A 25,085-nucleotide genomic window follows, 5' to 3' on the forward strand; every position below is an offset into this window, starting at 1 on the left:
AGGCAATGAATAAGATTGGATGAATGGAAAGGGTAGTATACAAGGAAAGAATGAAAATGTTAATCTTGTTTACAGCTAAGGTTAATGGGAGGGGAAGAGACATATTTGCAACAGTAGGTCAGCAGGAGAATATACATGGGACATTCAGATTTACTCCCATAGGCAAAGAGTAATTACATTGAATGGCAATAATAAGTGATGCAAGGGAATACTTTCCTTACTGAAGCTAAGAAATCAGCTTTCAGAGCGCTATATATCACATGCATAATGGGAATAGAAATATCATTTATATTTATGTGTATTCTAATGGTGGTATGTGTATCATTCTTCAGTGTAGCCGGTAGCCAGTAATTGCTTGGAGTTAGAAAAATCTTCTGCCCTGGTTGTCAGTTCGTTCTTGTGGTGTGCACAAGAATAAATCACTTGGATTTACTCACTTTTCATTATTTAAGTCACAAGATTGTCAAACATAGTGTTGATACTTATGGTACGCACAAACCTCATAAAATTCTTAATTACAGAAGTCATACGTGTATCAGGAATCCAGGTCCTTGAACTTCTTGGTATTTTTCTCATCAATTCTCCCTGATTTACTTGTATTTTCAACCCAATGGTATTTTAAAACAGTATTAAAACATATTTGGGAATATTCTTCCTTCCTTGAAATTTCCATGTGAAGCAGTTCCTATCTGTCTGTGGCCTTTTGCCTTTTCAGCAAGAGCTGTTTCCAAGAGCTTCTGCTCATTTCATGTTTCTGTTTTCAGTACCACACTAGAAAGGTGGGAGATCATAAAGCTATTTCTGGTGTGTGACATGCATTCGTCTGTTTTTTTCTGGATTGTATGTCCGGAAACTGCCGTAAGCCCATAAGCACACCAAACTTTGCTTGATCTTCTTGAGTAAACATGCTTTGAAGCATCTGGCACTTGACATCTGTGAAGGCAAATAATTGAGCTGAAACACGGTCACAATCTGTTACAGAAATCCCCATCACTCTAACAGCCAGTGAGAAGGAAATGGCCAGAAGAGTATTGTTAAGCTTAGATGAAAGCTCCACCATGGCAAGCTGGGTAAGAGCACCAAAGAGAACATCTCCCATACAATCCTCAGTTTTTTTGACTTGAAGATGTAATGCCATTGTGGAGGTCAATTTGTTATCCTTGGAACTTTTAATTCCATATTTAAAGACAAAGCAGTTGCAAAAGGCACAGGCAGAGGAGCTGCGTGTTTTCTTTCCCCTGCCAGAAGTGGGGGGAATTAGATAATTTTTGCCTGATACATTTTACATATCTTAATGAACCTGGTGTGTGTAGTTTTGAAAGATAACTCCTAATGGCAGATGGATCCCATCCTATCCCGTGCTTTCACAGTAGAAGACTTTTGTGCTGTCTACAACATAAGAATGTCTGACTCTCCACAATCAAGAGTGCTGTCAGTCGGTATTTCTGAAGAAGTAAGATTACCATTTCAAAGATGTCACAAAACATGGTGAAGTGCTGAGAATTTTATTCCAGTCGCTTACTCTTTCCACATCCTTATTCTTTAATGCCAGGTGTTCTTTCTCTCTGTACAAATACGAAAGCAATACAGGCTTTCTGGTATCATTGGCATGGATTTCACTCTTACTTTGTGTGAGCTGTTAGGTTTGAGAAACATTAAGATATTTTCCTGTACAGCACGTGAAAGGAGGCTGTTCAGCAACAGATGGACATGAAAACAAGCTGTGTTTACTTTCAGCAATTTCCCATCCGTGGGCACCGTACTTCCCAGTAGTGAAAATGCAAAGACTGGGAGTGGGAAACAGTGGCTAGGCCACCTGGGTTCCCACGCTGCCCTGCTGGGGTTTCTCAGCAGGGACGAGACTGGCACCAGCACCAGCCCCAGCAGCACTGCCTGCCCTGCTCTTCACCGAAGGCTAGTACGAATGTCCAGTGTAAACATGCCTTTTTCATGGTATCTCACAATTCTGCACGTGACACACAGTTTCTCAAAGTTTCTTCCAGTTACAGGCTTATTCCTGAGCTTTCCCGGTTTTTGGAAGGATCTGACCTGCAGCCCTCGGTGCACTGTTGCTTCCCACCATCCCTGCTTCTCCTGTGAACACAGCCTTCACCCAGCCTCTTTCACAGAGAGGTGAAGAAACCGTATTCAGAAAGGCCTGGAGGCGCTCACGGTAACGCAGCGCTCACGCAGGAGCAGCCCCGCCGCGGTCATTTTGTGGGCGGCTGCCCACAGCCCCGGCATGCTCCGCGCCCGGACTACAGCGCCCAGCGTGCACCGCGGCTGTCGCGCCTTAACATGGCGGCGCCCAGGGGTGGCTCGGGCCTGGACACGGACTCGGACTCGGACAACAGCGGCGAGGCGGCAGCGCGGTTCCGGGAGGCCGCCTGGGACTGCGCTGCGCAGGCGGCGGCGGTGCGGGTGGAGCCGCGCGGCGGTGAGGGGTGGCGGCCAGCTAGGCTCTGCTCTTCCGCCTGTCTGGGCCGGGCACCTCCGCAGCTTCTCCTGCCCTGGGGGAGCGGTGGGCAGGCGGGGGCACTGCTCTGTCGCGGTGCCGGAGCCGCCGGCGCCCAGGGAACCGGTGGCGGGTCTCTGGGAGGGGGCTCGGCACGGCACGGCCCTGCCGGCGATATGCGGCCTCCTGCTGGGCCCGAGCCCCTTCCCGGGCAGGTCGCTGCTACAGCATGGCCGGGGGAAGGTTTACCTTCCCGCCCACAGCTGCTTTCCCCAGTGAATGGGCATGGTTTGCCTTCCAGGCATGACTCTTTATCCTATAAAGTCACATGTGCCAGAAGGGAGCTTAAAGGGGTTCTGGTCACAGGTCTTTTAAACTTGCCTTTGCTTCTTTCTCTGTCAGGTGGCTTTAAAAAGGATCGGTTGCAGCCAGCACAGCCTAGCCTAAGGTATTTTTGCTTTTGGTTTCAGACTTGTCTCACTGACTGAAAAAATTAGTGTATTGTATTTGTGCTACTTAACGCCTTGCAACACTTTCTACTAGAAGAGCCGATTCTGGTTTGGAAATTAGTCCAATCTTAATCTGAAATAATGCTTAAATCTGAAAAAGCTAATAGGTTTTAAAAATACATTTCTCATCCCCCTAGCAGTAGGGGAATACAGAAGTTGAAAACTTACTACTGTGCTCAGTTACAGCTTTAGTTTCAACTGTTAGAAATCTCCCAACTCTGCAAGTATCCTATGAAGGAATTAGTACAGTTACATATAATTTTTTTAAAAAAATATTTTTCTTCAAAAAAACCCTGTTGCAATTGTAAAGGAAAGCAGTCATCAGCTGGAAAGCAACAGCTTAATTAGGAGCCTTGCAATGGAGGTGATATTGTCCTACCTAAATTTGCAGCGTTTCTGTAGGCTCAGTTTCGAAGGCTGTCAGTCAAGCAACTTAATAAAACCCTTTCTCCTGGGGCAGGTTTTACATGAATTGTGGCAACATACACAGGAACTACATGCAAGAGAAGGGGTGTCCTGATAACACTTAATTGCTTTTGTAGGCTATTTCAATGAGAAAAATCATCCAGTTACTAACTATGATGGAGATGACTAATGTTTAACTCCCTCCTGGGAACTGAACTGTTACTACTGAGCTATTTTTCCATCTTTCTTAGCAGTCTTCCCTTTCAAGTATTTATTGATTACTAGAGGGCCAGAGATTTTGCAGTCCCTTATCTCCTCTTTAGGAGAGCACCAAATGTTACTGGCCTTGAATGAGAGAATAATTATTTTTAATTATACAGACGTGAGGTGAATGGTCATGATGAGGACGGAAATGAGCTACAGACAACACCAGAGTTCAGAGCACATGTTGCGAAGAAACTGGGAGCAATGCTAGACAGGTATTGGCATGCAGTACTGAAGGAGTTCTGTGGGTCAGCTACACCGATGCTTTTGTGTGCTAAAACCAGGAAATTCAAGATCTGAGTGCAACCTCGGTAGGGAGAAGTTGTTTCTCTTCTTGTCTCCTTCATTCCTGTATTTGTTGTAGACTTCCAGTATTCTGTAAACTAGCCTGGCCCATGTGTTGTGCCTCTATGGTAAAGGCTCCCTGTGCAGCACTGCCTGTGTCCATTTGCCTCTGTGGTGAATATGTTGTGAGGAGGAAAAAGTACAATTTGGGTGCCTTAGTACTCTAATAATTTAAAGACTGGCATGAGAATCTTTCATTTATTCTTGCAACCTAAACCAGTACCTAATTCAGGGTTGTGCTGGCAGCGTGCCTCTAACTGGGCTGCCGCTGACTTATTTACTATGTAACTATCGCCCTGGAGAGCAAGAGTTTAGCACTGGCTTTAGAAATGCTTGTTTTAAGTCATTCTTGTGGTATGCATTGCTGAAGAGAGAAGGCATGGTCTGCTCTGAAAATGGGGAGGTGAGACAGCTTCGCTAAGAAAAAGTAAGAAAGAAGCTATGTAACATCTCCCTATAGTCTTGTTTCCTAGAAATACTCAACTTTAGTTCAGTTTAAGATCTGACTGGTGGTTTCCTTTTAGTTTCATCACTGTCTCCAAGGGCTCATCAGAACCTTCACAAGCTTCTGTGGAACAGTCTGACTCTGCAGATGATGGTGAGTTCTAGTCACAGTCATTGTGTCTGTTTTGTGACATTGTTAGTTAAATGATGAGGAGTGGGATGGATCCTGTCCATTGCCAGTTGTATGCTCAACTGACTAATAAGCATTTGCAATAGAAGAATTTCTGCTGCTATCTGTGAAGGCTACTACTTTAAAACTGTGATCTCCATGCCCTGAGTTCTGCCAGATAGTCTCAAGTAATGGCTGTCAAGCAATACAATAACAGCAGTGAGGCTTCCCAGTGAGAATGCTGTTGATTGCTTTCACCACTGTTTTATATTGTGGCTAAAATTCCTCTTTACATATTTTAGGTTTTCGCCTCTTCTCTTCCTCTGTCCCAGGAGACACTGGGAAATCAGAGCCTTGTGCTGCAGCAAGGAGGAGACAGCCATCTAGCTCCAGGTGAGGTGTTGTCAGCTGTTCTGCTCCTGAGGTACATACCACATTTTGGAGGTAGCGGGGTTTCTCACAAGGGAATAGGAAGCTGGAAAGCTTAAGAAGTGTGTATTTATGACTCTATATTTGACTAGAGCCGACTTTTGTTTCTTTTTTTAGTGCTGGGGTACTAGAAATGTTTGTGGTAGATGCCTTTTCCCCTCCTACTATGCGTAAAGAACACAGTGGCCTTCAAACTGGTTAAATGCTAACTGTAGGTATTGGAGTCCCAGAGCACGTGTTGCTAAAACCACTTGGTGTTTATCAGGTGTTCTCATCTTGGATTACTCTGCTGTCTGTGCTTTGGGTGAATTCAAGTCAGAAGTGTAACATAACTTCTTTTCCTTTTCTTAACTTCCTAGTGACATGGACAGTGACCAAGAGTGGCAAAGGTACCAGGAGGCTGCTGTGTCAGCTGCAGACATTCTGAAGCAAAGTGCTTTTCCTGCACTGTCCCAGGATTCCAGCCAGGATCAGTGTCAGGGCTGTGTAGAGCACAGCCAGAAAAAAAAGAAGAAAAAGAAAATTGGGGGAGAGAACAATATTCAAGAGAAAATAATAGACCCAGCAGAGTGTGAACAGATCTGCAAAGATTTGCCAGGGTTAGTGTCTGCAAATGGACAGCATGAGAGACAGGACAGCAATTATACAGAGAACTCAGTGCTGCTAGGTGTTGTGAAGAAGAAGAAGAAAAAGAAGAAGATAAAAAGAGAATGAAGATTTTGCTCTGCAAACAGCAGGTGATTATGATGGACCAAGGACACTGAAAAAAACCCAAAACCAACCGAACAAGAGCTGCTGCAGATGAGGGAAGATTAATTGGCAGAGCTTCTGTTCCAAAAGCTCAGTGGCCTGAGAGTCTAATTAAGTGACTTCTGATGTTGTTGTTGTCCTATGGGGAAGGGAACATTGTTCTCCTAGCACAGCAGTTATCTGTGCTGCTGCTTATGCAGACCTAGCATAAAAGGATTAAATCCTGTGCACAGACTTGCATGACAGAGGAATATAATTGTAGCTGCATTCCTTCTGGTCTGTTCCTTCACATCATGAAACCAAATTTTGTCTCCTGGAGAAAATATATGATGAATTGAATTTGGTTTACATGGTAACAGGTGATCAACTCCTTTTTCTCTTTGCCTCCTCCTAGATGCCTACTAAGAATAACTCCATCCTGTGGGAGACTCATTTATCAAAAGCATCCCGTCAGATATCAGGGCCCCCTTATTCCCCCCCACCCCCAGCCCAATCATCATAACAATCTGTTGTTGAAACCTGCCCTGTTACTAATCCCTCTGTAACCTGCACTTCTCCAGGACCCCTGCATATGAACAGAGTGTGCAGTGAGCTTATTTCAGGGCTATTATAAGCAGTTCCCTTCAAGTTGTGACCATTGAAACTTTTTTAATGGGTAGTTTTTTTCATGGCATTCATTGTTATTAAATTCTACTGCACTATTATTAATTTAACAGGTTTTGTACAACAGTGGTTTTCTTGCTCTATTCAGATGGCTGCCCCAACAGAGGTAAAGATGTCTGAAGGTGGCTCTTTGGTTGCTTGATAATCAATGCTAGGAAATTGCTACAGGAAGAACTTAAGCCTAATATAAAGGCACAGTGTTTCAGTCCTTATTTTGGTTGATTATGAATTTTGTCTCTCTGAAATACAGTGGGTTTTGGTAGTTTTCAGTTATGTTCTTAGTCCATTTAAACTTCAGTTCCAGTATTTCAGGAAATTACTTGTTAGAGGATAAATACTCTTCTTTTGTTTTTAATATTGTTGGGTTTCAGTAGCTCTAACTTATTGTCCATATTCAGGAGACCAGAAAGCCAGATTAGAGAAACTGAAATAGCAAACCGTTGCTCTTTGAGCATGGGAAAACGTAGGATGTTTTCTTTCCTACTGTTAAGATCCTAGCTGTTTTTTAGTCAAGAAAACACAGCTGGCATCCAGCTAAGTGCAAAACTGACTTGTAATCTAACTGAATGTGCTAGCAGAAGTTACTTGTCTTATGGGCAGTTAAAACTTCAGTATACTGAAGCTGGCACCTGGGGTTTCAAATGCATAGTGGTCTGAATGTAACCTTTTGACTTGTTATATGGTGTGATTATTTTTATGCTAATTGGAAGCTATATGTATTTGCAACTCATGCACATGGGAGGTCAGGAAACAATTCTAGGATAGAATTAACCAGAGAATCTAGTTACTGAAATTAGTTTCTGATGGTTGAGGGTATATAGAGGAATCTCTCATCTGTAAAATCTGTAATGGACAGCTGCAATTTCGAAATTTCCAGATGTGATAACTGAAGAGTTCGCTGTTGGGCTTTTTCTTTTTGAATTCTCCCTTGTATCTTAACCTTTTAAGAGTTTTGAGCACGTTCTGGTCTCAAGAATTTTCATCCATTTCACAGCTGAAAGAATAGTTGTTCTAATCACAAAGACATAAGCATGTTAATCAGGGCATTTTTCATGTCTGGCTAGTGACATATCTGTGACGTGGATGTTGAGAGTAAATAGAGAAGAGAGGAATAATTAAGAGGAATTATGTAAGTAGATCCTTAGGGCTAAAAACCTTCACTTAGTGCAAGTAAGATTCTTAGACCCCAGGGTAATGATTTGCATATCGAGACAGAATCTAACCTACAGGGAAGCTAAGCATGAACCATGTTCTGTAAAATGAACCCAAGCTGACATTTTTATAGAGAACAACTGAAGGAACTGCTGCTCTCTGTGGAGCATGGAACCTCCCAGGTGTTGTGCATTGTTAGGGACTGGTGGAAAATGCCATCCCCCAGCTCATTTGGCAAGATGCACAAGATGAGAATCCACATGGTTAATGCAGAGAACTGGAATCTCCTTGCTGCTGTTAAAGTTTTAATTTCTGCATTTAAAACAAAGCAGAGCTATATCAAAAATAACCAAGCCATTTCCACTAGGAGAGCATGATTTTTAGACCATGTCATTTTAAACTGGGAATGTTTGGTATTTTTGTAGTTAATTAAAGGATTTGTAGCTTGTAGTTAGTGATCCCATATGGACAGGTTTGTGCCAAGCCATTCCTGAATCTGTTTCTTGGTGATGATCATTGTAAAGTCAGGAACTAGGTTTTCTCACTCTTGCCTCCAAGATGCTATTATTTCTTGTAGTTTTGACTGGCATTTCCTTACAGCAAAGGAAGTGAGCATTTTGAGGATGGTGTCCGTTCTTTGGCATCTCAGCTTTGCTCATTCCTGCATGGCTTAGTCTGGTGCTGGAAGGTTTTTACAGGCCCAGCTTGATGAAGGCTGAGCAGCATGAAAGTCCCATCCACAGCCTGGCATTTTTGCTGTATTGCATTTGGATCCCTTGTCTTGATGGGATCCCTTCTTGGGCAGCCACAAAAGGACATCTGGCCATTCTAAGCTGGCTCATGAGGTTTGGGTTTGATTGGTTTTTGAGGGACAGGCAGTGGATTTTAGCAGTACCAGCATCATCTTTCTGTGACTTCTGTCTTGAGCCTGGTAAGTCTCTCATGGAGGCAGTGAAGGGATTTGTGTGAGGCAGTAGGGGCTGGAGGTCAGCTGAGCGCAGCAGCCTTTCCTTCCTGTGGAAGGCAGTGGTGACAGTTATGGCAAACACAGTTGGAGTTGCACCTGACAGGTTGGTTGTGGCAGTCACCTGTGAGCTAGTTGTCTTAATTACTGAGTGGAGGATGCCATCTGTGTGGAGATGAAGGTCTCGATGACATTGTGAGTGGATGGCAGCAGCTGGCTGTGGCTGTTGGCAGAGTCAGAGCTTTGGTACAGCACCAGGCTACTGGAGGACACTGTCAAAGGCACAGGTGGAAGTTAAGTACAAATTCTCACTGCAGTCCCCTTATCATGTATGCACACATGCTTCCAGTATGACTGAACTCCCCTGGCATAGCGGTGTAATTCCTTTTTTTTAGTGTGCCATCAGACACCTAGCATAAGTCCACAGCTAGCCTGAAAACATTGAGGGAAACCACCTTCAGAGAGTTAAGTTTTGAGAATTCTAGTTGATTGTTATGTCCCAGTTCTTCTCTTAGAACTGGGAAGATCTAGCTGGAGTCTCTTCATGAGAGTGTCTTGTGTTTTTCAGCCCTGAAAGCTGCCCATAGGGCTGGATATTCATGGACACTGATTTTGTCAATATTTTAAAGGCTGTTTTCCTCTCTAGATTCTGAAGAAGGTTTCTGTTTCCACAGTCTGGCCTTATACAGACTGTGCTCCAAATCTTTTCCTTGTACTAGCTTTTCAACCTCCCCCAGACACTAGTAGAGCCCTCTTAAAGAATCATGAGCCCCAGTTTCCATTTCCTAACTGGATTTTACAGTGTTGGCAAGAGAAGCTAGGCAATACATGGCTTTTTATTATAGTGGGCACAGCTCTTACCGGCAGGGCTTGAGGTGAGGCGAGGGCCTGGCTGAAGGTGCTGGATGGTTGTGTCTTGGTTCTGTAAATGTATTGTTGGTGCCTGTGACACTGGCGTATGCATCCCAGACTCTGTGTGAGTCTCCGAGTCAGATGTGAATGCCTAGAGAAAAGAAAGCTAACAGTGCTTGTTTTCTACATCCCTTTTAACAGGCCTGAGAGAAGAGTCAGCAGGTGCTGTTTCCAAGGAGATTAAATTCTCCTTGATGATGCAGTGAAGAGCTTGCTCTAATGCCTCCAGTATTGCAGCTGGTACCAGCAAGGTGAGGAGATATGAAAGATCATCCTGCTGGGATGGCATAGACCACACACCCAAAAATTTTGACAAGCAAGAAGCTACCTGCAGACTGGTGCAGTTCTAAGGTGGGGGAACAAAGGCATGTGCTAAAGGCTGTTACCTGTTTAGTTGGTGTCAGGTTAGTCAGGGCGCTGAGATTGGCTGTATCTGTTATCACCATGGTTTGTGGTAATAGGCCTGTATGTGTGTATTGGGCCACTTCAGACTTGGGGCCGTAGAGAGCTGTGCATGAAAGAAAACAAGATCATGTGGATGCTGGAGCTTTGCATGAGACTAGTTCGGTTGAATTGTTCTCCTCATGCATGTGGACCTGTTGTCTGTCTTTGAAACAGTGGGTGTGGAGGGACAGAGAGATGAATGCAATAGAAAAATAATTTCATCATTAGAGCAACAATAATAGGAGAGGAAAATAGTGCTGCAAGTCCAAGGACCCACAAATGTTCCAGAAGAGTCTTTTGTTTGTTTGCTTGAGCAGATGAGTTCACATGCTTACCGTGAGGGTTCTGTATCTGGGCCATGGTAGCCATGAAGGGACTCTGGTTGATATGGCTCTGGACTTGCTGCATGAGGGGCTGCTGGTAGGATGGGTGCAGTTGCTGGGAGAACTGGACAGGCTGCAGGGTAGTGAGGCTGCTCCCCATGCTGTTTATTACAGGTACGCTTTGGGGCTGTGTTGAGGCCAGGCCTGAAAAACAAGGACTGATGACAGTAGTGTCACACGTTATGGGAGGAGTGTGGCTGCTCTGCAATAGGGGCATCTGAAATAGTCATTGTGGCAGGCCTGTCATCACAGGGTGACTTTGGGATCTGGCTCTTCAGGTGTTCCGTTTGTTATCTGTGATTAAGAATAGATTTTGTGCCTGTGATGACAAAGTGGGAGTGCACAAAATGTACAATGCAGGCAGACACTGTAAAACCACCTCTGATTTCCAGTGTTTGCTCCTGTGTATGTCCTTGTGTACCAGCATAGATCACTTCCTGGTTTAGTGATAGTCTGATACAGAGTTCCACTGGGGAGGCCTTGCTGAGAAGTAAACTCAGAGCATCATCCCAGTGTCCAGTTAATTTTATTTGTTTTTATGAAGCTGTTGGCAACAGTGAGAACTGTGCTGTTAGCTGTCCAGCCACGTGGAGTACGAGTTCAAGCTCATTTTGCTTGGGCTTCCAAATTACGGAATTTGGAGCAGTGAGAAAGAGGTAGAAAGTTTTATGCGTTACTACCTGTTTCTCACAACTGTCCAAACCCTGTTCCTATAAATCAGCAAGTTTGTTGTTGTTGTTTGTACAGAATTAGAATCCATATCATAATCTTGGTTATAAATGAGTAAATGGAAATCAGTTCACAGCTGTCACCATGGTCCAAAATAAGGACTCTTTCCTCTTGGGAAGAAAGTATAAGAGGAGAGTATATGTTGTATTTTCCTTTATCTAATGAGATACACTTTGGCAGTAGACTAGTCTTGGAATGAAAAGAAATCTCCTATAAGTGCAGAAAAGCTGTCAAAGTGAAAAATATATATATACAAAAAGTAATTCTTGGATTCCAAAGGCATATGCTGCTCTTTGCAGGAAGTAGAACAGGATGTTTTGTCTTTCAAGCATAATGAACTTGTTTCAATTTTCATAGCTTTAAGGAAGTATTTCATTGATATTTGGGAAGATGCAGAGCAGCAAAACAAACCACTGGCACAGGAATAGTTTGTAAAATTCCCTTGCTCTTAAGACGTGGTTTTGTGTGTAGCTTAATTCTAAGTTGAATAAGGAACGTCTGTCCCTTAATTCCATTGGTACTTGCAAGTAGTGCTGCTGAAGAGCCTTAGTGTTTGTGACAATTTCCCTAGGTGCATATCACTGCCAACTTAGTGCTTTTTTTTCTGAAAATGAGGCAGGTAATTCTAACCATTAGAGGTAGCTCTTAATCTGAATCCTGATAAGCAGAGTCATTACAGAATACTACTCACCTATCACCAGGGTGGAGGCACCTGTGTTGGTGAATGCTGGTGCTAGGGATGAGGTCTCGCCAGCTCCAATTGCCATAACACCTGGCAGTGATGCCATGATAAGGTTCTGAGTTTGCTGGCTCAGCGCATGTGGATTTTGCTCTAGGCTGTGCAAGGCGGTCAGGGTGCTGACAGGAGGGAGAGTTCCTCCCGGAGCTGAGACCTGTGTGAAAGGAGGACTGTGAAAATGCCATCTGCAGCAGGTTGAGTTTGATGAGTCCCGAAGCTGCAATAAATGTCCTTCTCCCTCTTCCTGCCTGCTCTGACCCCTTGTTAACTAGAAAGACTTCACAACTGCTTATTTGCAGTTTCCCTGTGCTCATCAATTAACTAGCAAAGGTCAGCTGTCGAAATACTAAGAGTAAATTCTTGCTGGTTTAGTTCTTTCAAGTTTAAGAAATCATAGGGTTTTACAAACAAGAATGAGATTAGTCCCACTGCATTCTCTACAGGGAAAGTTTATCTTCTGTTTTACAACTGAGGGTAGAAGATGATGCTCAGAGAAATTAAGAGGATCAGGTAATTTTACGTAGTAATTTCAGCTGCAGAGTTCAGCACAGAATCCAGGAGTTCCTCTTTACTTGTTCACCTTTTCCTCTGATAAATGCCTGTAACTTCCCTTTCTCCCAGCAAGTGTATTTTAGTGGCCATTGAGTTTTCAGATTGAGATTTTGAAGAAGTCGCTGAAAAGTTTCTTTAGCCTTTTTTTTCTCATACGGTATGTTCTTGAGGCTGCATTACCTGGCAGTTCCCTGCTGTTAGAGAGGAAAAGTGCCTGTTAGATAAAACAGGACTGTTCCATGTTTGTGTCTTGCTGATTCACTCTATCCTTGAGTCATTTAGAAATTTAATAACTGGACTGTTTTCTCAGCCTCTGAAATGAACCATGTAACCTGTGTCAGTGCTCTAATGCGGTTTTGTGTTTGCAAGGCCTTTTAGCAACCTGTAGTTGAAGTACTGTGAAACAGCAAAAAAGCATTCCAATAATTTAGCTGGTAGAGAAACCTCAGTGCTTTACATTCTACTTTTTTTTTTTTTTTTCTTCTCCCTTCAGACAGAAAGCTGTAACGGATCTTTAGTAAGAGTAACCAACAGGTTAAACAGTGGAGCAGGTCACCTTGATATCAGTTTTAGAAGACAGCTGTAAAAGACTTTCAGCACCTCATGAAAGACTTTTTCTTCAGGAAGAGACCAGAAAAGTCAGCAAAGTGAGTGACTGACAAGATTCAAGTCATACTCATTTATAGTGAACTTAATGCAGCCTCAGGCCAGTATGCACTAATGCAAACTTCTGCCAGCTGGTTCCCTGTAAGCAAGGGAACATGTGCAAACTGGAAATGGTCAGTCATGTAGTTCTAGTGCTTCATTACTAATTATGTGGAAAAAGGTGTATTCAACTCTGAAAAGGAAATTTGCTTTGAGAAGGCAGATTTTTATAGTCTACGTATCCAGTGCGTGTCTTGATGGTAGCTGTTTGCCTTAATTTTTATGGGTAAGACAGATAGATGTAAGTATGGGTCTGTGTTCTGTTAATTCCATTGGTGTCTGATCAACTGTCTTGAGATGTGTAGAGCTCAAATGAGAGTAGGAGATGAGAATCTCACTGGGAAAGGGAGGAGAGAACAGGGTTTCCTGGGAGGAAAGAAATCCTGTCATACCCCAAGCCCTGTTTTTTTCAGAAGAGGCTGTTTTGATTGATTGTAAGGAAATGGCTATACTTCTTGCTTTTGTGCTGTAATACCTGCTCTCACCAGCAGTCTAGAGGGTACATGTATCTCAGGACTGCTTATGTTGCATAGTAAGTGCAAAGCAGCTGTGTAATATCTCTAGAAGAAGGTGGTTTTAAGAGTATTCTAGGAAAAACTACTTCTGAATAGTCCATATTGTGACCATGGGCAGAGCATCTGACATTCTTCAGTTGCCAGAACTTAAGTATACATCACTTACCAGCTTAGTGTCTGTGCTCAGTAGGTTCTGACTGGGCTCCAGTCCAGGGGGAGAAACCTGATGCAGGATGGTTTGGGTGGTCACCATGGAACTGTTCCCATGGTGGTTGCTGCTGGAGGACTCTGGCTCGCTGGCTGGCTGCTGGTTGTACCTCGCTCCTGCATCACAAGGAGGGAAACTGGTTGTCAAAGATGAGAAACTGATAAACTCTGGCAAATGCTCCATTCAGCTTCCTTTGCAGGTGCTTGCCTTTAGATGTTTGAGGCAGAGACAAGGAGGCTAGTAGGGGAACCAGGAGAACAGATGTTCTCACCACCTTGCCCTGGTTTTTCTCTGTAACATGGAGCAACTGCGTCCTCAAATACTGACTTTACGGTATGGCTGTGTGTGCTGCGGGGAGCAAGTGGGGTTCACTAGATACCACCCTTCTGGATGTGGGTGTGGAGAGGAGAGAGTTTCAGCAAGATTGTCTCTTCCTAGAGTGAGAGCAATTACCACATCTGACCTATGGAAAAGCTCTGCCATTCTAGGTGGAGAATGACCTTTCCTGATGCCTGAAAACTCCGTCACAGTGTCTCATGCTGCTGGTACATATTGGAAAGAGTTGGAGGCACACACGAGTGAAAGGATACAGACCTGACTTGTGGTAGCAGCCAGTGGATGACTCCTTGAAAGGGGATTACTGCCTGCCAGCCGTGAGGGAGTGCAGGATGACAAAGAATAAGCCAGGAGTTTTGGCTGAAAGTTTTGTTACTGAACTTTGTTACCCTTGCTGTTTTAGCCACTCCCCTCACTCAGAGACGTGGTCTCTTTGTCACTGGTGCTCTACCCTTGTAGCAAGTCTCCTCTCCCTGTCTGTAGATTCACATTCTAAAGGGGTGGACTTGGGAGATAGTTTTGGTGACTGAGTTTGGGTAGGTTAACCCATGCCCCTTTCATTTTTTTTCTTACCGTGAACTTTGCTGGGTGAAAGAGCAGATGGTGGCTGGAGAGAGGAAGAATTGTGAGGAGTTAAAGGGGGAGCAGAGGTGGGCTGTGGTCCGCTGAAGGTGTCCATGGCCAGCTTGTGCCGGAAAGCCTCCTCCTTCCTGCGATTGGCAAACCAGTTGTAAACTCTGACCTCCGTCACCAGGTTTGAGCCCAGTCCCTGGGCCTGAGATGGGGAAACACCTCTCTGAATACACTCTGCTCTGTAAGGGGAAAGCACAAGAGCCTTGCTGAGCTGGGCTTAGTCAAAGAGGCAGAGTAAGTGCACAGCCCCAAAGCGGCTGTGGTCTGGCGCACTGCGTGTAAGGATCCTGCCAGGTATATCAAGATACGAGGCATTACTTATCCTCTGTGAGCAGTGAATGCTCAGTTGCGGCATTTCATTCAAATGTGGCTGGTGTCAGTGGTGACATCCACTGCTGGACCGTTACCCTGCCTCTCCTCGGCACTAGCAATCTCCAAGAACACGGAGGGGCACTGCTGTGCCCCTCTTTGTCAAAGCCAGACAACCATCCTTACCTGTTGCACTCCTCCACCAGTGCCTCTCTCTCTTCTTTACTGGGGTTTTTCTGTCTCTCGTAGGCTTGGAACAGGATCTGTTGTGAGGCAGGACCCCACTTAAAGCGGTTTCTTCTTCCCTTCTTGGTGGGCAGGTCATCTCCCATGGGCTCCTCTGTCAGGATACCCTGGCCAGCGTGTGTGAATTCTGCAGACACAAAGGGGCAAGGGAGTTTGTTTTCTGGAAGCATTTCCAATAGTTCTGTCTATTTGGGTACGTAGCAGGCCCCATGCAGCTTGCCCTTGGAGGATATCTTATACAAGACAGAGGGCTGAATCTAAATGGGGTGGAAATAAAGTTCCATAACTTGCTGAAACTAGTAAGATGTTCCTAGGAGGACTGTATTTACCTGTCCTTTCTCTTGCATGCATTGCATCTCTGCTCCTACCCACCTTGGAGTAGTGAAAGCAAATGCAGCTGAGCTTACAGTAAGTGTGACTGGAGTCCTGCTTTCCAAAACTATCCAAAGACTAGATGTCTCATTTTACTTGCCACCCACCAATATAAAATTAAGTAAGACAAGTTCCAGACAGGCTCTATGAATGTAAAGTGCAGGCTGCAGGAATGGGTTCCCAGTAGGTGCCTGTAATAAAAGGGCCTCAGAGGGCATGAGGTCATAGCCCACAGTGGTTTTTCACACAAGGTGATAGCCCAGAGTTCATTTTTTTTCAGTAAGTACAGAAGCCTGGTGCTTTTTGCAGCTAGAGGAACTGTTGCTTTGGCTGAAATTGCAAAAGCATAGTTTTCAGGCAGAAATCCTGTCTCTGTCATCTGCCCACTACAACTGCTTTAGTGTGAGGATGGGTGTAGAACTCCAATTACAAATGGGGAGTGTTAGTTTGCTTCTCTTTAGTCAAACACAGGATGGGGTGAGTGACTGCGAGCTGCTTCACAAGGGAGGGTTTTTCCATGTGCTGTTTGATTCACCTTGCCACTGAATACTGACCTAGCCTTTTCTAAGCTTCCATTTTTCCTTGATAAAAATAGGGAGTAATGATTAGCAAAGGAGAGCAGAAGCCTTTATGAAATTGAGACAGGAAAACAGTTGTTGCCATACTTACGCTGGGCCACCTCTCGCTGCTTGCGGACATACCAGGTGTAGAGGGCTGCCCTTTTTTGGGTCTTCATGGGAGTGCCCTTGTTGAGGTGTTGTGAGAGGTGAGATTGGTTCAGACCAGTAGTGTCCACCACTTCACGCTGAGGGATGTTGTGCTGCTGGAGGTAGGATTTCACCATCTTTGCTACTCGCCAGGGGTCCTCTCTGGAAGGAGTAGAAAAACACTTCTCAGGAGAGAGAGATCTAACACCTGTGCTCAGTGAAACCTGGATTCCAAGGAATTGTACTCGTACCCCCTGACGTGCACCTTGTATGTCCGTTATCACTATAGCGTTTGGCAAGGCCAGTGTTAACTGACTGCATAAGGGAAAGCTGCTCCTCAGTGTGGTACCTTGTTCAGTTTTGACTCTGTGTTCAGGGTAAAAACTGCATGGTATTAGAAATGAAGTGCAAAAGATGTGGCACTAGCTTCCTTTGTTCTCTGTAGGCACCTTGATCTCCCCTTAGGAGGGGACCCTTTGATTATCAAGGGCATTTCCCAATACATGGCTTTATTCTTTGTCTGTGCTCATTTGTATACAAGGCTTTGCGCTGTTCTGTCTAGGCGGTTGTCATCTGTAAATGGTAGAAAGTGCTGACCAATGACTTGAGCAAGAAATTAACCTTTCTGCTGGAAAGTAATGTGAATGTAAAGCATTTTTGCTGCTAGTGAGAGATGGAACAAGGAGGGAAGTGATGTTACCTTTCAGTATTCAGTTGGATGTTTTATTACTACAGCTGTCTTTTCAGAGTTGACCTCTTTCTTCACTTCCCCACACAACTTTTCTATCTCCCTTTCTTTAAGGCATGGCTGCTTTGGATAGGTGTACCTAATTTTCCAAGACAGATTCATTGTGGTATTAGGCTGAACCTAGCTCATGCCCTGATGCTGGTCCAGGTTTGGTTGCCTTGGAATGATTCAGAAAGTAAAAACGGGCTGTCGTCATACTGTGACACAACAGCCATGTACGCATATGTATACACCAAGCCATCCAGGATTATGTTCTTGCATGTGCTACATGTTATTCAAATACTGATTCACATCTAGATCCACTCAAAGCTTCAAAATGCAATAAAGAACAATGGGCAAATAACCAATTCCTCCTATTGCCACCCTCCTTTGGAGTAACAGCTGAGGGAATAGACCTATTTGAGACCTGCTCACAAAACTTCAGAAGCTAATCTGATTTGGGATTTCATAATGAATGCGAATCTCTGTTTTTTAGGATTTCAGATTAGAGTATCCATGGAGGTTCCTGACAAAAGTAGAAAAAACGTGACTGACTTCATTGTGTGTATTGATTTCACCAGAGCGAAATCACAGTAAAAATAAAGATGTGAAACCAGGCGGTCTGGGTCCAAACAGTGCAGGAACCTCTTTACAGAAGAGCCTCTGGTTCACTTTTAACAAAGAGCATCCTTCTGTGCTTTTTATGTGAAATGTCTGGTGGAAGTAGTTTGCGTGCTGTAGAAATACACTGGTGACACACGTCCAACACCGGCATCAAAGGAGCAGTGTGGTGAAAAGAGGTGCCTACCATTGTGCAGAAACTGTCACAAGAGCGCACAGGTCTGAGCAACAGGCAACAACTGTACTGTTCATCGCTTTGTTGACTCAGGAGGTTACCAGAGGCTGTGAAGTGATAAGGAGGACAAAGTCCACACCTGTTCTCTCAGTACAAACACCCTTATCTCTGTTCCCCTGCAGCCCCTCTCCCAGTGGCTGGATAGTCCAAGGAGCGAGCTCTGCTGCAGTTAAAGTGTGACAGAAAGCTGTAACTGACACTGTTTCTGAAGAACCTGCTTTCTTGAAATAGGATCATTTGTTTCTTTCTTGCAAGGGGATGCTTGCTATAGAGGCTTCTATTTTCTAGTTTCTTCTCTTAACAGTCTTTGTCATTCAGAAGCCTCAAACTGGGCTGAACTTAGAAAATTTCCTCAGTGTGTTGGGGTTTTTTTCTTCTGCTGTCCAAACCAAGGACCAGTCTCCTTCCTTTGTGATAGTCTAGCCAACACCTGCACCCTGAATTTTTTCTACAGGTCCCTATACAAAGGAGAAAAGGCTCCAACCTGGAACCTCTGGTCTTTTAGATTTGAGTTAGGCTCAGATGGGAAGAGGAAGGACTGTGTTACCACTGATAAATGTTGATTTCCTTCCTGCACCCCAATCACGAGTTGCTTTTGTCTCCATGTCAAGATCCTCACTTCTCTGCAGCTGGAATAAGGCAGAAAGTATCTGTTGAGTGGTTAAAGCTCTGTGATTTTTTTTTTTTTTTCTTTTGAGACAGAGGAGGGAGCTTTGTAAGGCAAAACAGCGCAGGGGAATCTTAGTACAGTATGATTTTATAGGACAGTTGTATGAAATTGTAGATGCTATTTACATTGTCAAAGCACAGACTGTAATATTAATGCAGCAATTCCTTTGGGCCCAAGGCTATATCACAGTGATGGCAGTTGGTCAGCTGAACCATTGCCCAAATACATAGTTCCACCTGCAGTGCCTTCAGCATTAAGACATCACACATTGAAACCTTCACTCTTTCACTGGTGGTAAGACTGCTATTGCCTGTCAGAGGATAGGATTTTACCCTAAACCTAGTTCTCCTGTTCGTAGTTGCACTAAAATCTCAATTGCTTCCATGAGTCAGAACTGTGGAAAAGGGTCTGCCTTGCTCAAGCTTTCCTTCTCTATCTCCAAGCCTGTTTCCTGTGGTTTAGCTTCCCTTTCTCCCTAGATGCAAGCTGTCTCCCCACTCCTCTCTTGTTCTCCAAGGTCTGATCTCTGTCTCCAAATTCCTCTCACACAGTTTTTACTCCCTTCTTCCGAAGTCTTGCTGTCCTGCTGTCAGTTGCTTATTGCCATCTGAGCATAGCCCCTCTCCCTGGCTCATCTCAACCACAGGGGCTTGGATCCTCTCTCCATGCCAGCTTCCCATTTTCTTAGTTCTGAGGTCACTTTTTAAGGGCGTTTTCACCTCCCTTTTGTTACCTGAACAATAAGTAACCCAGGTAGTTAGTTATAAACTCAAAGGGAACAAGAGGCTGGTTGATAATTTATAGCAACATCTCAAATTTAAATGGAAAGTAAATATCAAGTTGTTAGCATTAAAGAAAACTCATTCCAGAGAGCTGGAGATGTAACATTCAGGGGACCTTCTCTTTCCTTCGCTCTTCCTGACTTTTCTCTTTCTTTTTGACTTCGTTCCTTTCCTTCCTCTCCTTTTCTTTGCTCTCTCTGTCTTTCCTTTCCTTCTTTCCTGTTCTTGTGTTCTCAAGCAAGAGAAGCCTTCGTTTCCCCGAGGTGGGTTCTGAATTGCTGCTTTGAACCAGACCTTGTTTAAACAGAGGTTCAGAGCTATGAAGTGCTCAGGACCATCCTCTGGCCCTTTCCTCTGGAGCCTGCTAAACAGCCCTCACTGGTGTCAGTGCGCAGCCTGGAGCCGGGCTAGGCAGAGAGCAGGGAAGGTAAGACCATCCCGGCAGGGTTCCTTTCTATTGAACTTGGCCTGGTTTGCCTCATCTTGGTTTATATGTGGAAATGAAAGGGGTGTGGCAGCTTCATCTCCAGATTCCCCAGCTAGAGTCATTCTAAGACACTGCTTACACGGGGAAAAGACTGAACCTTTATCATTATACCTTTGTTTTCTTTTTTTCCTCATGGAAAACATGCTTTTATCCCTGCCTCCAGGGGAAATCTGTTGCTTATCTCAATTTCTCTCTTTCCTAATGGAATTTCACCCCTTGCCCTACAGGTGAGTTGTTGCTATACCTCTCTCCATTTGCTGTACCTGTGATAGTATGATCTGTCCCTTCCCCCAAGGTAGCCTCTCTTGCTTTCTACTCTGGGGAATATCTGGGAATTACTCCACACAGCTCTATCTCCCTACTGAGTTACTTATTCTTTATCATAGATGCATTTGTTTTCTGTGTGGAGTGATTTGGAAAGAATGTTTTTATTCAAACTGTAAATCTATGGAAGATCAGTAAGATAGATTAAGGGTCAAAATTAAATTATGTTAATTCCTCACTGGACAAACCTTTGTCTGAACTTCCTTTAGCGTTTTTTTTCTGTAGGGACAAAATCTCATCAATACCCACAGGTGCAACTAGTTGTGTGGATGTATCTTCTCAACATCCTGTTTTACTGATCTTTGACTAGTGCTTTCCAAACCTTGGTTTAAACTTCAGTGGTCTTATGAAGACATACTTGATCTTCATCTCTTGATGCTGTCTTTTCTTTTTTTTTCTTCTTTTTTTTTTTTTTTTTTCCTGCTGTCTAGCTCCTGGGAAAGCCTAACAGGGGACCCTTTCCTGATTCTACTTTACAAGCAATAGCTGCAGTTACCACAAAGACTTTTTTCTATCACTAAGAGCTGCCCACAAGCCAATTGCTCTGTTAAAATGTGGCCTGTGCTATTAGGCCAGGAATTGTTAATAATGCCTGAAGAGGCTTCTGCCTAAAGGCAGAAGTGCCTCCGTCTGGTTTCTGGATTTGAAATCCTTGTGTAGATGCTGAAATAGCTTTGCAAGCATTGAAATTTTACTGAGAATCCCTGGGCATCGAGATTCGTGCCTGCCTTCCTTTTATGTATTGCTGGGAGTAATTTCTATTACAGACTGTTCTGCCTTGTCTTTCAATACTCATAGTACTATTTTAAGGACATAACCTTTAGGCATCTACTAATAGAAAGGTTTGTTCTTAAAAAGAAAACAAGTCTATTAGTAGGTAATGACTGCTTACGTGTTATCAAACCCTGATACTGGTTCAGATGCTTTGAATAGATTCTCAGACATACGGTTGATTATTTTTTTTTAATCTTTGACCAGAAATTTGAAACACGTCAATACAGACTCCCTACTATTTTCATTTGATCTTGACTAATTTTGATCTATTATATTCCTTCATAAGTATACTCATGTTTTTTGCTGAAACTAAGGCTTCTGGTCGCCTCATACTGTCCTCAGCAACAGAAGTGACTTCTTGTTCTATCCTGTGATACAGGGGACTGATGAAGGAAAACTCTGAAATTGCAGAATTTGTAATTAAGACTTAGCATGAGGCTTAGGAGATCCTTGTTCTTGCTCGCTTCTCTCTGCGCTATCTTAGGGTTTTGGGTAGGTCATAGAATCTCTCTGTACCTCAGTTCCTGTTTGTGAAATGGGAATGCTGTTCAGCTGACTGTCTGGAGAGAGATGTGGGACTGTTCCTTGGAAAGCATTAATGTCACAGGTTTGCAAGAGAGGTAAGACTGTTGTGAGGCTGGTAGTAAGCACAGGAGAGACTGGCGGCAAGCTCCTAGAAAGTAGGGAGGATCAAAAACCAGAATTCATGCTGAAGTAAGGGTGGCAGGAAGGAATTCCCTCCATCCTTGTGTCTGTTCTTAGATCACAGCGGATGGCACTCCAGTCCTGCTTCACCCATTCATTAGAGAAAATGGGACAAAGCCAGGTGCTGCTCTTCAACTTCCATGGCTTCCTTTGTTGAGAGATACCTGATAAACCATCAGAAGTTAATGATCAAAAAGCTTATCAGGGTCTTTTCATCTATAAATTTATAAGACAAAAGAGAAATAATAAAGCCATTGGATAATTAGTAACTAGTCAGGGCCCGCCCGGTGCCACTGGGCTCAAACTACCCCAAGACCTGTACGCAGACTCAGGAAGATGAGAAGGAGACAGGCATGAGGGGAAGAAAAAGAGTGGAAGGGAGAGAGAGAATTAGCCCAGACGACAACAAAATGGGAGGAATAGCAGCAGAGACAGAAGTGAGGAGAGAAGGAAAATACGTAAAAAGAATGGGGGAAAGGTAAAGGTACAGAGGAGACTAAAAGATGTGACAGAGCTGGAAGTGGGGAAGAGATGAGAGGTATGAGATGTACTGGGCCAGAAAGAAGATTGAATTATTGGGAATGCTTTCCCCACCCAGGTAAGACCTGATCCAGTGAATTTTCCTGTGTCTGGTACTGCAGAGTCATCAACTCCCTATCTGCTAGGGACTTTTCTTCTGAGTATTTACAGTGAATGCTAGCACTTGTCATGCTGCGTTTTCTTCTCTGGCCTTTTGCGGTGGGATTTGATGTTTGCTTCTGGTATGTTAATTTCCTTTGGACATGAAAGGGAGTGATCAGAAAGCCTGAGAAATTCTCCGGATTGATTTTAATTTTAGTGAAGATTTTAAGTGCAGGTTGTTGCTGCATCTTTTTGTCTTCTATCAGCTTGTCATTTCAAAATACCCCCAAAACAGACAGGCAAGAATCTGTTTCTGTTGTGATAGATAGGTTGAATGGTCCCGATCCTTGCTTGGACAAACCTCTTAGGTCACCCGTGGGAATTGTATGTCAGCAAGAATCCAAAATGCGAATTCTGATGAATGTTTCTGAGTCTATCGTGAGGCGTATTGGTTCAGGGAACCTTCTGTCTTTTGATCTCAAAAATGCTTCTATGCAAACTAATTTGTGTGGCAGTAAAACCTGTAGTTGTTGCTGCAGGTGTACTTTGCAGTTGTGACAGGCAGTGGATGGTAAGAATAGAATGTTCTACCCAGGTTTTAACCTCTATGCATGTATTTGGTGTGTGCTTTTTCTATGAGAAAAAGCCCCACTGAAGTCAGGATAACTTTGTACTCACATGAATGACAAGAACACGTTCTCTTGGTTTGTCTTTGGCCAATAATCTATAGCAAAAAACACTGACATTAATGGTATTAACCTCCTTAAATACAGCAGGGAGACACTGCAACTTCACTGTACCATGCATCCTCAGGCAAATACAGCACCAGTTAAGAGTGACCAGATTTTTTTCTTTTTTTTGTTTTTTCCTGATGACTGAAATTGTGAATTCTATTAAAAAATTAAATGCTAAAACTTAACATTCAGTGGGAGAGATGCAAGTTATACAGGCCTCGGACTATTCTGAAGCCTGATGATACAACCATGTCAAATACATTATCAGGCTCTGTGGCTCCCTTCATGTATTTGAAGTGAGATGAAAAGAAAGCCTGCACATTTATAAAGAATTTGGGGGTGTTTTGGGGCTGCTAGTCCTTGCGTGGATGAAGACGGTGTAGCTGTATCAAAAAGGGGGCATTGAGCAGAAAGGGAAAGAAAGAAATTTAGAGGGAGAGGGCAAGAAAGCATCAAAGAGGAGCAGCAAATCTGTGCTTACTGTAATAGTCTTTCCACCACAGCCTTCTGGTGAGCAGCCTCCTCAGGGCTCAAGTTTTCCAGCTCCTTCATTATTGGAGGGGTAAATTCCTCCCCGTCATCAGAGGTTTCATCTTCTGATAACCTGGACTCCCCCATTCCGTTGGGGATGTCGGGACAGGGTTCCCCTTTCTCTGTCTGGAGGGCATTGATAGCGCGCTGACTTTCACTCTGGAGCACGTAGGGTTCCACTTCGCTCAGCGCCTTGATCAGGGTCTCCTTGGTTAGCCCTGACTCCAGCAGCGCTCCCAGCAGCTCCACTTGAAGATGACTCAGCTTCGAGACCATGGTCTTCAGGCTGGTGTCTCCTGGATTTGAATTTCAGGTTATCCTGCTTCCAGCTTCCCTACACCATGTTCCTGAGGTAACACGCCCGACTGTCAGGAGAGTGGGCACAGCACAGCCTCCCGCCTTTACGCCCCCCCAAAAAAAACAAAATACAAAATTGAGCCACTTCAGACCCCCCACGACTGTCCTGAGCCAGTGCTGATAAAGGGACCCTTGGCTATCTGTTTACATTGGAGCAATGTAAATTCTCCAAGGTTCATATTTATCTGTGTGCTTAGCAAGTTACTGAACTTTGGACTTCAGCACTGCAGCAGCGGTTCACAAAGTGCAGAGGGAGAGAAAGCAGGGGGAGGGGGAAAGGGAGGGCAGCAGAAGAGGGAAGGAGGGGGTAAAATGAAGGGACAGAAGGTCTGCAGTATGGAAAAGTAAACTACAGAAAGAAAACCAGGAAAATGCGGATGGAGAAGTGTGACTTATTTCTGGCCCCATTAGTTTTAGAGAAAGAAGGACATGGAGTACCTGAAGGAAGAAGTGCGTTTGGCTGCGAGTGGTTCAGGAGAAGGTGCTGCCATTGGAAGATCGCAGAGCCCGCTTGGAGCTCTGGCAGCAGGGAGGTTCAGCCAGCCTCAGCCCCTGCCAAAAGCTTTGAGCTGAGAGAAAGCCGCTCTGGCAGCTTCACTAGCCTTTGTGCAACCCCCCAGCAGAGAAGTGTTGACCACTGGGTTTATATGAATATTCCAGAGACTTACGGAATGTTCTGGAGCTCCAGCTGACTTCTGTGGCAGAGCATCAAGTGTTAAATGACTTTTCCACTTCTGGCTTTGGCTTGCTGGGTATCTTGATATGCAAATACTAGTACCACCATTATAACTTGCTATGTTTATTGCTTAATTGATGAGCAGGAGAAGTGTACCCGCATAATTTGGGGATTACAGGGCTTGTCCCACTGAGCTTGTGATTCAGGCATCTGATAAGGAATAGCCCTGGGTGTTGGTTCATGCTGAAAGTCCCGGCCCTGTCATCAGTTGCTCTGCTGCTTCTGAGGAGTGCTCTGGGCAGGCTTGTGGTTCCCATTTATCATCTACCTCCATCCCTTCTTGATACTGGTTCTGCTCCCACCCATTGAGTGACTTCCTACAACATGCTTGCCAGGTCACTTAGTGCAGCTCTCAGGGAGTCCTTACGACTGAATTGTCTGTTCTGTTCTGAAAATATATGAATGAATCTATCTGCTTTGAGTGGCTAAATTATAGAATATC

At 44.1% G+C, this 25,085-nt stretch overlaps 3 protein-coding genes across 12 annotated transcripts in view; 1 reads left to right on the forward strand and 2 right to left on the reverse strand.

Annotated features, from left to right (window-relative positions):
- Positions 1-2,261: 2,261 nt before the first annotated feature.
- C1H12orf43 (chromosome 1 C12orf43 homolog) overlaps positions 2,262-25,085 on the forward strand; it is a 28,887-nt gene continuing 6,063 nt past the window's right edge. For 8 of the 10 annotated variants that reach the window (XM_027814111.2, XM_027814113.2, XM_027814114.2 and 5 more), the window contains exons 1-7: positions 2,451-2,903; positions 3,750-3,848; positions 4,503-4,576; positions 4,894-4,984; positions 5,380-6,129; positions 9,603-9,812; positions 12,802-12,955. In XM_027814111.2, coding sequence (XP_027669912.1) covers positions 2,632-2,903; positions 3,750-3,848; positions 4,503-4,576; positions 4,894-4,984; positions 5,380-5,734 — 891 coding nt within the window. In that variant the 5' untranslated portion in view covers positions 2,451-2,631 and the 3' untranslated portion in view covers positions 5,735-6,129; positions 9,603-9,812; positions 12,802-12,955. The other 2 variants (XM_027814119.2, XM_014285080.3) reach the window with 2 other exon arrangements.
- Positions 6,399-24,659, reverse strand: HNF1A (HNF1 homeobox A). The gene is made up of 10 exons (XM_005445268.4): positions 23,501-24,659; positions 16,302-16,501; positions 15,201-15,387; positions 14,646-14,884; positions 13,695-13,852; positions 11,709-11,910; positions 10,241-10,432; positions 9,848-9,969; positions 9,411-9,552; positions 6,399-8,821 (listed from the first exon to the last, which is right to left on the reverse strand). Exons 1-10 carry the CDS (start codon positions 23,824-23,826, stop codon positions 8,694-8,696), a joined length of 1,896 nt encoding a protein of 631 aa, XP_005445325.2. The 5' UTR covers positions 23,827-24,659; the 3' UTR covers positions 6,399-8,693.
- Positions 12,310-25,085, reverse strand: part of RNF10 (ring finger protein 10) — a 201,963-nt gene continuing 189,187 nt past the window's right edge. Inside the window, exon 17 of the mRNA XM_055705397.1 lies at positions 12,310-12,344. Within this exon, the coding sequence (XP_055561372.1) occupies positions 12,325-12,344 (20 nt within the window). The 3' untranslated portion in view covers positions 12,310-12,324. The remainder of the gene's footprint in view (positions 12,345-25,085) is intronic.

Source organism: Falco cherrug, chromosome 1 (genome assembly GCF_023634085.1).
Source record: "Falco cherrug isolate bFalChe1 chromosome 1, bFalChe1.pri, whole genome shotgun sequence".
In the NCBI taxonomy this organism is placed as follows: domain Eukaryota; kingdom Metazoa; phylum Chordata; class Aves; order Falconiformes; family Falconidae; genus Falco; species Falco cherrug.